This window comes from Equus caballus, chromosome 15, assembly GCF_041296265.1.
Source record: "Equus caballus isolate H_3958 breed thoroughbred chromosome 15, TB-T2T, whole genome shotgun sequence".
NCBI lineage: Eukaryota > Metazoa > Chordata > Mammalia > Perissodactyla > Equidae > Equus > Equus caballus.
This window is the reverse complement of record NC_091698.1, coordinates 34349378-34361311: the sequence shown is the minus strand read 5'-3', so window position 1 is coordinate 34361311 and position 11934 is coordinate 34349378. Positions and strand designations below refer to the sequence as shown.

Here is an 11934-nt window from a genome sequence, read left to right as displayed (position 1 = left end):
TCCCTGGGAATGATTTACCAATTGCCCTGTCATGAGGAGGATGTCATGACTGGTCTCCCTGGTCCTCCAGGTCTCCACTGAAGCGTCGCTCATCTTGCCTTATCTCCCCCTTGTGCTGCCATTGGCTACACATGTCTGACTTTTGCTCCTCTCAAGGTCCGCAAAATCTGTCAGTGCTTTGTCTCCAGTCACGGGGGCTCTCGGGGGCTCGCCGTCTTGTCCAGAGCTGATTCTGACAGCCCCCTGGGCCGTGGGCTGTGATCGCTCTTCTGTGTCATGCTGGGGGCGCTCCCTGAAGAGGGCCTCCGCCTGTCTGTTTAGGTCCCTCTCTGAGGCTGTGCTCTTCCCTCTGTGGTGTCACGTTGGAGGCAGCCTTCTCTAAGGGACTCTTGTTCTCCTCACACCACACCCTGGAAAGTGAAGATCAAGTCCCTTCTGCTCTTGGGGCCTCACCCCTTCTGGGGCTCCTCCCTCCCCACCTTCCTCTTGGGATGCAGGATGCTGGGCGCGTCTCAGGGACCCTCTGAGTCTCAGCCCTAGCCACTTCCTGCCACTTCTCTCCTCCCACCAGCTGGTTAACTCCTGCTCTCCTTTTGAGTGAAGCCTCTCCTTCAGGCCTAGGCGCTTCATCTTCCCAACCAGCCATTTTAAAGAATTTAAAACACTCTTCTCTCAGGGACTTGGGGCTTTTTGAAATGGAAATAATGGCTTTCAAGACAGTAGTCTGCTATAGATTTACAAAAATTTACTTAAAAGTTCAAATTCAGAGGCCAAGAATTTGTGTGCATCAGCCCTACCCCAGGAGCAGGTTGTATAGAAAGCTTTCCCTGGTGCCTGAAGGTGGAGGTGTGGGGAAAATGGATTGAAAACGTCTAGCTCAGTGTCAAAGTATACATCCTTCTATAGTTCTCTCCCAGGACTGGGAGGGTTGTGGGTGATTTCCACTCTTTTTTGGTCTGCAGTTTCTGAATTTTCTACGAGAAACACATTTCTTTTATAATAGGGAATACCACAAAAGTTCTTTTATAAATAAAGGAACTCTTCCAGACATTTAGGTCTTTAATGCTAAAGGATTCTTTATCTGTTTTTTGGTATGTTTTGATTTTTTGTACCCTGACAACCTCACCTTGTCACAGTGAGTGGACTCTTCGGGAGAGGGGAAGGTAACAGGTGGGGGCCGCGCTGGAGGCACTTGTAAGAGGGAGAGGCGATGTGGGCGTCTGCTTCTCCGTCAAAGGGGAGAGTGAGGTGGGCTCCCAGTGGCTCCCTTCAGAGTGAGGCTGCAGCTGCTGCAGCATCTTAAAGGACAGTGTCTTTTTCTTTTTAGTACAAGGAAATAGGACTTTATTAGCATTATTATAGGCATTGCATTACATAGGAACTGATTCAGAGCATGCACAGCCCCAACTGAGCTTTGAGGAGATAAATCATAGCAGAAATTGAATCACCCTGCAATTTCTAACAAAAGTTGGAAGTTCACCTTAGAAAGACATAAAAAAGGAAAACCCCTTTTTACATCTTAAAAGTGACAGCTCTTCAGCAGCAGCAGATTTCAGATATGAAAATTTGCCCGACCACCTTCCCACCATGCCTGAACACTGCCATGTCCTCTCTTGACCACGCCAGGGATTTCCTGATTTTTTAAATAAGTTTAAGGATTTCATACGCTTAGCTTTCATGGTAACTTACGTTCCCATTTTTTATTCTTCTGAATTTTAAATTTTGTGAAAGTGTTAGCAAAACAATTGTAAAAGCTAGTATCTTGTGCACATGGAGATGGGAGTGAGGCAGGGCCACCGTCTGCCCTGCTGTCCTCCTGGGCTCGGGTGGCCAAATTCCCCTCGGCCCAACCCTGAGGGGCTGTGGAGCTGGGCTGGCTCCGGTCCACTGTGAAGCTGGCCCAAGCTGGAAGCCCCACCTCTGGCAGACCTCCTCCAGAAGACGCTGCCCTACACCCGGAGAGGACGGAAGTGACTGTGGTTTCAGGCTGTGGTTAGAGATAGCACAGACAAGACAGACACTGGCCTGAGAGCACAAGCTGTGGGTTCGTGGCCCACCAGCTTAAGGTCCTTTTGAGGAAAGGAGGTGGGGACGGTGAGCATAGCAGTGAAGGCTTCTTTTCAGTGGGGGCAGGGAACGTGAGGAGGAGCTTTGTCATGTGGGAGAGCTCGAGTCCTGGAGACCGCTTCACTTGGTAACCTCTTTGCTGCTGAGGAGAATGAGGGCCAGAGAGGTGGTGGCATCTCTTGGCTGGGGACCCGTGGTCAATTGATGGCAGAGTTGGGACCAGAGCCCAGGCCCCTCGTGCCAAGCCACTGCTCTTCCTGTTTCAACAGGGATGAAAGGCTCAGGTCTTCCTGGTGCCGGGAGCCCTGCTCATCAGTGGGGGAGGGATAACATTAAACAGGTCCCTGTGGGATGGGTCTGGGTCGGGGCAGACATTTCCTCCCCACTGCCTCCCACAGAGACTTGTGATTCTAGGAGGGCTCCTGGAGGGCGGGGGGCTCCCTGTTTTATTCACACCTCTAGTTCTTGTCCCTAGAATGTGGCCTGGCCACAGGCACTCACTACATTTTTTTTAAAATGAGCGAAGAAGTGAATAATGACCATTGCGTTAGGGGCTTGCTCTGAGCAGAATTGTAAAGTCAACCAAGTTTGCTCTGGGGCACTTCGAGCCCACTGTTGCCATGTCTGTCCCTCTCAGCGTCACTTCCCTGCCCTGAGGCACCTGGTCACAGAGGCTGCATCTGACCCACCCCTGCATCCTAAGGTGCTACCTCTGACTTAGACAATGAGAGGGAGAGAGAAATGTGTCTCAGGAGGGAGGAGACAGATGATGGCGGAGTTCCTGGCATCTGAGGGGATGACACTTTGGGCAGTGAAGTCTGATGTCCCCTGAGTTTCAGGAAAGTTTGGCCTTGGTCTGAACACATTAAATACTGAGGATCAGGGAGTCCGGAGGGTGAGCTGTGAAGGGAAAGCCTCAGGCAGGAGCTGAAGCTCTCCTGAGGGCTGGGACAGGGCAAGGAAGCTGAGAGCTGGGCCTGGCACTGAGGGCAGCAAGGATTCTGAGGAGAGGGAGTGGGTGGGGTCTGAGAGAGGTCACTCTCGTGCTGGTGCCGCCAGGGGCCCTCAGGAGCCTTGAGTTATAGCCTGTGAGGAGGATGGAGCAACCAGCAGCAGTGGCTCCCGCCTCCTGCTTGGGGAACAGGGGCCCTCCTCTGATGGGTGTGGGATGTGCTCCCTTCAACCTCCCCCCAGTTGGGAGCCTGGACTCACCTGGTACAGCTTTGAGTTCTCATCAGAAGTGGGGGCTGCCGACACACTGGAGAGGACTGAACGTGGTTGCACACACCCCCAGGGCCTGCACAGAGACAGCATTAGGGCCTGAGGCCTTGAACCCTGCTCCCATTCCAAGCTCTGAGAGGGATGGGGAGGCCTCTCCTGGAAAGGAGAGCTCTCCACCTGCCACCTGGTGGGTACTTTTGGTGTAACCTGGTTAACTCCTTGGGTGCTCCGAGCCCCGGCCTTCTCGGTTTAGAATTGGAGAAGATGGGATGCTCGCCCCAGAACCCCCACTGTGCACCCACTGCCAGGCACACACTGCTCTGTGAACAACCTCCATCCCATAATGTGCATCAAACCACACTCCTTAAAGCTGCCCCCTCCCTTCCCATACTGCTCCTTTCCATTCTTTTGTAGCCTTTTCTTGACCGCTCTGAGATGCCTTTTCTATATTAAAGCAGTGGGGGGCACCTCCCAGGCCTAGGCCTGTGCTACTGGGGCTGCTCTGGACCCAGAGGAGTGGGACCTCTGAGGATCATGCACCAGAGAGGGTGGGGCTCTGGGAACTGAGGAAGGTGCTAGGACCAGTGGGCAGGGGCGGGCATACCTGGCAGGTGGCATGGGCAGCCCAGCCCCTGGATGCCAGGGTCTGCAGCTGTGGCATGTGCTGCTCCAAAAATTGCTCACACTGAGGAAGGAGACAGACAAATGGATGTGGGGTGGACCGGGCCCACTGCAGGACTCTCCTGCCTTGCCGTCCTGGTCTCTCCACTTATCTGGATCACTCCAGGGCTCCCCCTTGACCCGCTGTAGGTCCGGCCATCGGCCCCCTCTGAGCAGCTCAGGCTATAAGTAAGACTGAACAACCCTGTGTGGGCTGAAATGGAGGGTTTCTGTCGGGAAAGCCAGGAACGTTGGAGATGGAGGGTCTTGAAACCCAGGCACAGGGGCTGAATCTTAGCCCCCACCTTCCCCTCCTCCCAAATTTCAGTCCTAGAAGAAACCTTCAAGCTCATCTGGTCTTTGAGATCTGGTGTGGTAGGCAGCAGGGAACCCTGAAAGTTATGGAGCAGAGGAGTACCCTGCGGAAGCTGCCTCCTGGGACGGCAGTCAGCAGGCTGGCCTCGGCATCGTACGTTAAAGGGAATTCACTGTCATCGGCTCTGAGTACTGCGACTCTAGGACCTTCGAGCCCAGCCTTCTCCTTTTGCAGGTGGGTTTGTCCCCAGTGAGTCACAATGGGAGGAGGGATGGGGCTGGGACAGGACCAGGACCCTGGAGAGAAGGCCAGGCCCTCTCCCGCTCCCTTTGGCCCTGGCCCTTGGCATTACTCGTCTCCTGGTAAACTGGCCACGCTCTTTTTCCATGAGGGAGGCCTGCGGGTTCTCCCAGCCCACATCCTTTGTCCAGAGGTGACTCCTGAATCGAGCAGGTTTTGCTCTGAGTCACAGTCCCACCGTTGTTTGGCCCATGTCCTGTCTGAGCTCCTCAAGGGCAGAGGTCTGGCCCACCCTGTGAGTCTCTGGCTGGGAAGCCGTTCTCAGCTCAACCCTCCACCCGCCCTGGGTCCTAAGTTCCCCACACCTTTTGCCTGTCCAGCCAGGAGCCGAGGCAGGCCTGGCGCATTGCCTGTGGCATGGCCTGCGTGCTGCTGTTTCTTGCCTGGGTGGTCACAAACAGGCAGAGCTGGCACTTGGAGTCTTGTGATAGCCATTTTCCCGGCAGGGACCCTAGAGCGGTGAGGGCTAGAGAGAAAACAGTCAAGGCTGCCCTGCAGAGGTACTCAGTTTCCGTTCTTGCTGGTGTGGTGCAGGGGGATAGGAGAGGGATAGGGTGGTGCAGGGCCAAGGGAGGGGGCAGAGGATGAGACGGACAGTAGGCAGGGGCTGGGGCGGCAGGCTCACCTGGGCCAGTGCCATCCTCGCTGGAGCACCTGAGGACGAGGCCGCAGACCAGCTGGGGCACAAAGCGGCCCAGCAGTGCGTCCAGAAGGATGACAGTGTAGCGCTCGGCCAGGCACTGGCAGATGCCACCCACCACCAGGGGTACCACGTGACACACCTGGGCCACAGCCACGGCCAGCACACCCTGGGGCGGGGGTCGAGAGAGGGCACGGTGGGACCTTCTCTGGCAAGATCTACTCCGTGCCCACTGGGCATTTCGTAGACTTTCTTTTGTTCCCTTCTCAGAGGGTAAATGATTATGCTGTTTACAGATAAGGACACTGGACATCAGAGAGTCCAGGGACTTGCCCAGAGTCACAAGCGAGTGCTGGAGCCAGGCTGGGGGTCCAGCTCTGACTTCAAAGGCTCTGGAATCGCTGAAAGTGGCATAGCTAGCCCACAGAGGTGGGCATCCCAAGGCCACCTGGCAGCCGGGGGCAGAGATGGCACGTGATCTGTGTCTTCTCCCTCCTGACCCAGGGCTTGCTGTGCTTCCCCACAGGTGGCCTCACTCCTGTCTGTGGCTCCCAGAGCCAACCTGTCCCTGGTTGCAGGAGTCCCTGGGGGAAGCCGGGAGTTTCCCCACCTGACCTTGATTCCAAACACAACCTCCAAGGTGAAGGGCAAGGAGAGAGGCAGCAAGCATGCTAGCTCATTCCTTCCCTCCTTTATTCACTCAACCAACTTGTAGGAAGGACCCATGTGCAACAGGCTTACCTTGGCCCGGCTCCTGCTTGCAGCCCCCACTGTCTCCCAGGGCCAGCAAGGTTGAGGTGGGAGCTGGGCACAGGGAAGTGCAACTCTCTGGGTGTGATGTGTTCCAGATGGGTACATTTCACCCACCTGCTGGCATTGGAACCCACACTCTGCCTCCCCTCCTGCTACAACGATGATGGATGAGTGATCTTTGCTCTGTCAAAGGCCAGCCTGTCCACTCATGCACTGGTCCCCCCAGCTCCCCCTTCACAAGTGCTTCATCCCTGCATTATCCTCTCTCTTCTGCCTCATTACTTCTCCCATTGGCATATAAACATGTTAAAATAGCTTCTGTCATTAAAAAGCCTCACCCATCTCTGTTCCCCTTCCCAGAAAAACTTCTTGAAACAGTTGTCAATACTTGCTGCTCCATTTCTTCCCCTCCATTCTCCCTGGAGCCCACTGCATTTGGGCTTCTGTCCCCATCATGCTTTCAAAACAGCTCTCGAGGCCCCCAACAACCTCCCTGTTCCCAATCCCCTAGTCCTGCCTTGTCTTGATCCAGCAGGAGCTTTCAGCCCAGGTGACCACTCCCTCCTCAAAAGGGAGGGAGAACTTTCTCCTCTCAGCTTCCGTGGCATCACACCATGGTGTCCCCCACTTCATTGGCTGGCCCTCCTTGGGCTCTTTTGCTGGCATTTCCCTCTGTTTGACCAGGACTCCTCCTCCACCCTGGCCATACCACGTCCCTGGGATGGACCATGGATGATCCCACTCTCCCCTGGATTTAAATCTTGTCCATAGCCAGAGACTCTTAGATTGATATCTCTGCCCCTGACCTTTCCCCTAAGGCTCGACATCTCCTCTTGCATGTTGTACTGCCATCTGGGGCTTAGGACTCGGAGAGGGCTTCTAGCCATGTTATTTTTCTGCCCAAACCAGTTTCTTCTCAAGTTTACCCATCTCAGCTGGTGACATTACCAGAGAGCTGGTTGCTCCAGCCGAAGTCCATGAAGTCATCATGGATTCCTCACCTGTCCTCACTCCCCAGGTCCCACCTATAACCAAGTCCTGTTGAGCCACCTCCCAAACATATCCCCAGTCCACCTCTTACCTCCACCCCTATCTTCTCTCATTGAGATTGTCTGCAATAGTCTCCTAATTACTCTCCTTGCTTTCATTCTTGCCTCCCATCTGCCCAACCCATCCTTCAAACAGCAGGACAGTGATCTTTCTAAAGTGCAACTCAGACCATGGCATCCCCCAGTTGAAACCCTTCCACAGCTGTAAATAGCATTGGGAATAAAGTCCAATGCTTCTTAACTTGACTTAGACATTTGCACATGGCCTGGCCATGCCTTCCCCTCAGGTCCCTTCTCCGACCACTCTCCCTGTGGCCCACCTGCTGCAGCCATGCCGGCTTTCTGTTCCTCTGGCTTGCCAAGCTCGTTCTTCATCGAGGCCTGTGGCCCATAAGGGTCTTGTCCTCTAGGTCCCAGCTTAATCATCACCTCCTCAGACACTCTTCTTGACCAACCAGCCTAACCCCCTCTCCCGTCACTGTCCCTCACTTCATATGTTTTAATTCTCTGCTCTGCCTTTATCACTATCTGAAAAAATCTCTCCTACCACAAGGCAAACTTGGGAAAGCGGAGACCTCATCGGCTGCTGGAGCCCTCCTTGACCAGATGGAAAGGGCTGGTGGGTCAGGGGCTCTCCTCACTGGGCCCCATTTCAGGGCGGGGGAGCTCTGGGCTAACGGGGCCCTCGGGCAGTGGTCAGTACAGGTCCGGAAGACTCCACATTCGGCGCAGGCGGGGATGGGGAGACCATCTGTGGAAGTTCTCCTTTTGAAAAATTAAAGCAGCTTTTCTAGAGAGACCACTAGGATTCTTCTTCATCAGATGGTGAGCCGCCGGAGGGCAAGCCTGGGTCTGGTCCTTTTTCGTACTTTGACGCCTGACATAGTGCCTGGCACACAGCGGGGGCCTGACATTTGTTGAATGTACTCTAGGCCTGGCACCTACTGGGGACAATGCACCAATGGGTCCCCTCCTACTTCTGGCAGCCAGCTGGCCCCTGACAGGGGTGGGGGAAGCTGGACCTCTGGGGGCCCCTGGACGCCTCACCTTGGGAATCATAGCTTGGACCCGCTTGATCAGAGTCCTGCAGAGCCAGCAGAAGGGGAGGGGGATGGGAAACCGCTGCTCAGAGAGATCCTGGGGGAGAGAATCACGGGCGGAGGCTGGGCTGGGCACGGGAAAAGGCATCCTCCGGGCTCTGCCTCCCCCTCCCCTTGTCGCTCCTGCCTTAGGCCCTGCCTGGAGTTGCTTGTCCCCTTCCCTGCTTTGCCCCTCCCAAGGCCCAAGTACTCATGGGCCTCCACTGTGGCCCTAGCTCTCTGGATCCCCACCTATCCAGTGTGAGGGGCCAGCAGTGTGAGGGGCCTCCCTCACCAGTGTCTGAGGCCCAGGTATCTCTCCAGGCAGCTCGGGGAGGACCAGCTTGTCCAGCAGAGGGTTCAATCCCTCTGGCTCCAGCCCTGGCTCTGGACGCTCAAGTTTGCACAGGCCCAGGTACTTGCAGATGGCCCTCGGGTTCTAGGGCACAACGCAGGGTGAGGGGGTGGTTAGGATGCGGGAGGGAACCCCATTCCTGCTCAGGCTGCTCAAGGACTCAGGGACTAGGGCCGCTGGCTTTGGGCCTGGAGTCAGGGGAGCAGGCCGGGTGGGGGCTGTGGTTTAGAGCTCTGTGGTGGGTGTGGAGGGAGACAAAAGGCAGAGATGGACCAGGTGGGGACTTCGGGGCGGGTGTCTGGGAATGTGTGTGAATGAGCGTGAGCACGAATGTTTGTGAGAATGAATAAGTGTAAGCATGAGTGTAAGTGTGAGTGTGTAACAGTGTGGGTTTTATGTGAGACTGAGTGTGTGCTATGTGTGTGACTGTGTTTACTTGCGTGAAGGGTATGAGGGGGTGTGTGGCTGTTTGTAAGTGCACAGGCCCACTGTGTACAGGTGAGCAGATGGGGCTGTGATCTGGGGACCTGGCTGAGGGGCAGTGTGTTTCCTGGGCTGGTTGTGGGCAGGGTCTGTGTGTGTGTGTGTGCGTGTGTATGTGTGGCGGGCTGGGTGCTGTGTGTGTGGGTAACTCTGGGCGTGGGTAGGCATGGGGGGCTGTGCGGGGAGGCAGGTTGGAGGCGAGGTCCGCGGGCCCTCACAATCTGGCTCTGGAAGTAGTCGATGACCACTGGGAAGTAGACATCCAGCATGTGGTGGCACTGGGGCACGAGCAGCTTCAAGGGGAGGACGTCACACTCACGCTCCAGGAACTTCCGCATCGTGTCCTGGGAGGCAGATGGGAGCCAACAAGGACGGAGAGGGGACCATCAGCTTGTCCTCTCTGAAGTCTGCCCCGTCCCTGCATGCAGGGCCACCAGCTGGCAGACTGGCCACCCTTCTCCCAGGACCGGAGTTCAGAGACTGCCAAGGAGTTAAGTACACTCGGGCACAGGTAGGGCCCCTTCTCCCTCAGGAAAGATGATCTCTACCTGTGCTGCTGAGCTCACTGCCAAGGCCCTCTCTGGTCCAGGAGGTGCCTGGAGTCCCCAGATGACCCAGGCCTCACCCTCAGCCTGGAAATGGCCTCTTTATGGGGCTAACCTCTTCTCCCTGCTCTGTCTCCCATCTCTTGGCCCAGAAACTTTATCCAGGATCTGGGCCTCATCACCTGGAAAATGGCCTCCTTGGTCATATTGGTGAGGATGCGGACAATGTCTTCACATTCCTGGCACAGATCATCCTGGAGAGGGGGCCCAAGGTGGGGCACATGAGTGACAGGCTCCCAGCTCAGGTGGGTGAGGCTCTTTCAGAGACTGACAGGGAATTTCAAAGCACAGGCAACTGCCGGCCACCCGCAATCCCATCCCATCCCATTTCAACCCATTCCATTTTAGCCCATCCCATTCCATCCATCCCTTCCCATCCCATCCTATTCCATCCCATCCCATTTCAACCCATTCCATTTTAGCCCATCCCATTCCATCCATCCCTTCCCATCCCATCCTATTCCATCCCATCCCATTTCAACCCATTCCATTTCATCCCAGCCCATCACATCCCCTACTGGGGGTTCTAATTCTCTCAGGACCATCCAGAGCATACCCAGTTCCCTCTGTCTCAGACCTTTGGTCCCCATGCATGCTCAGGTGGTACTCACTGGTCCTGCGTGTCCCCAGACTTCCTGTAGGCAGTGCCCCAGGGCTTTGCACTGCAATGCTTGCTCCAGGCTTTGGCACCAGAACTCAGGGCCCTGGGCACAGGCCAGCGATGAGGTTGTCCAGACAGCTGCAGTTTGGAGCCAAAGCAACCTTGGGATCCAGGCCACACCTGGTGCTCTGACCTCACCCATCCTCCAAACCCGATTTTACTGGGAGCACATGGCTGTTAAACATGCAGGAGTCAGATAGCTCTGAGTTTCACCTGCTCTCGTGCCCACCAGCTGTGTGACCTTGTGCCAAGCCCTGGAGCCTCTCTGAGCCTCAGCTTCCTCATTTTTAAAATGAGGATAATGCACAGACTAGGCACAATGCCTGGCATGGAGCCAGAGCTCAGTAAGAAGTGGAGGTGGCAGCGATGTCCCCTCCGCACCTGGCCCAGCTGGGAGGGAGGTGAGGAGAGGCTGGGGACACTCACCAGAGCCTGGGCCACAGAGTGTGGGGAGCAGCAGCAGCCACAGCAGCAGGTGTGACTTGGCCATGACGCCTCCACAGCCTGGACACCCTGCCTGGGCCCGGGGCCCTTATAGCTGGGGGCGGGGCCAGGGCTCCATGGGAGCAGCAGGACCCAGTGTTTGCCTTTCCCTGAAGGACCCTCCAGGGACTTTGAGCCCCAGCTCTTCCCAGCACTCCTGCCTGCCTGCCCCCACTCCTCCCTGTCTCCTGCCCTGTCCTGCTCTCTGCCCCCTCCCCTAACTCCCATGGGCCTGGGCTCCTGGCTCCTTCCAACCAGGGTGCTTTTGAGCCTCCATATCTGGCCCGATCTCTCTGGGATCTGGGAGGGCAACTGAGGCAGGGTCAGGGCGGCCAGAGTGATCCCCCTCCCATCTCCACCCAGGCCTCTCAAGCCTCCTCTGTTCTTGTGCAATGCCCTCGAGAGCTTCCTGCCTGCTCTTGACCCAGGGCAAGCACCGGAGGGGCAAACCCAGGACTCTCCTAGGCCACCCACTTCCCACTCCCTCCTTATACTTTCCCTCAGAAAACGCCTCTGGTTCTGTGGACACATGGCTGGCATTAGTCAGAGGAGCGTTTACATGAAACAATGAAAATACCAAAATGCCCCAAGAATCTAAGACAAGGATGTGGAGGCTGAGATTTCCAGAGCAGCTCTCAGACAGCGATGCTGCCTGTGTCCCCTGGGGACCCCTCCGGGGTAGGGGCCGAGGCACAGCTAGTGGTTCAGGAGAAAGAAACTGTCCTCTGCAGCTGCAGAGTCTCTCAGGTCAGGCCCTACGGAGCAGGGCACGTCCAAGGACAAGCTCACCACCTGACAAGGGCAGACGCTATGGTGAGCGCAGGGAGTAGAGCCTCAGCTCAGCGGCCACCACCTTGGTGATCAGTTGTTCTGATTGCTGAGGAGCCCTCTCCAGCGGAGGCTCACAGGCCTCTGTAGTCCAGGAAGTGCTCCGACACTCATGCCGTGGGCGGGGCAGGAATTAGTACCTTTGGACACAGGATGCTCAAGTGACATCCTTGAGGTCACTCAGGGATTCATGTAGTTTCTGTTGGCCTCAAGCCCTTGTCAGTACGACAAACACAGTTGCCATCCTGGGAGTTGACCAAGAGTGTGTAAATGTATGACGGAAGATTAGCAACCCGATGGCTCGCATACAACCTCAGGAGGGTGGAAGCGGGAGGTGCTTACAGTTTAGTAAATGTTACACGAATGAGCCGAGCTGGAGACAATCAAGTTTGGACACAATCAGGACTGACTGAGCAGCAGAGTGGGGGTTCGTG

The 11934-nt window shown here is 56.0% G+C and overlaps 1 protein-coding gene across 10 annotated transcripts; it reads right to left on the bottom strand.

Annotated features, from left to right (window-relative positions):
* Positions 1 to 1314: 1314 nt before the first annotated feature.
* On the bottom strand, positions 1315 to 11033 carry SFTPB (surfactant protein B). Of its 10 annotated transcripts, NM_001163876.1 has the most exons (12): positions 10616 to 10679; positions 10419 to 10421; positions 10140 to 10267; positions 9651 to 9722; positions 9142 to 9267; positions 8381 to 8524; positions 8054 to 8143; positions 5190 to 5373; positions 4870 to 5030; positions 3893 to 3973; positions 3280 to 3364; positions 1857 to 2324 (listed from the first exon to the last, which is right to left on the bottom strand). In NM_001163876.1, the coding sequence occupies exons 1-11, from the start codon at positions 10677 to 10679 to the stop codon at positions 3302 to 3304; spliced, it is 1116 nt and encodes a 371-aa protein (NP_001157348.1). In that variant the 3' UTR covers positions 1857 to 2324; positions 3280 to 3301. The 10 variants fall into 10 exon arrangements, 7 of the variants coding, with proteins under 7 accessions (XP_014586361.1, XP_014586362.1, XP_014586363.1 ...); XR_011425769.1 differs by lacking the exon at positions 10419 to 10421 and having other exon boundaries at positions 1315 to 2372; positions 3893 to 4162; positions 10616 to 11017; XR_011425770.1 differs by lacking the exon at positions 10419 to 10421 and having other exon boundaries at positions 1315 to 2324; positions 3893 to 4162; positions 10616 to 11017.
* Positions 11034 to 11934: the final 901 nt, after the last annotated feature.

What these genes read in the sequence shown, in the direction of transcription:
- SFTPB (NM_001163876.1), bottom strand. Translation starts at nt 10,679, where the DNA reads ATGGCCAAGTCACACCTGCTGCTGTGGCTGCTGCTGCTCCCCACACTC. An exon ending in CCAAGGAGGCCATTTTCCAG is followed by an intron (nt 9,268 to 9,650) that starts GTGATGAGGCCC and finishes TCTGCCTCCCAG; the next exon opens with GACACGATGCGGAAGTTCCT. An exon ending in CTGCCCATGCCACCTGCCAG is followed by an intron (nt 3,365 to 3,892) that starts GTATGCCCGCCC and finishes GTCTCTGTGCAG; the next exon opens with GCCCTGGGGGTGTGTGCAAC.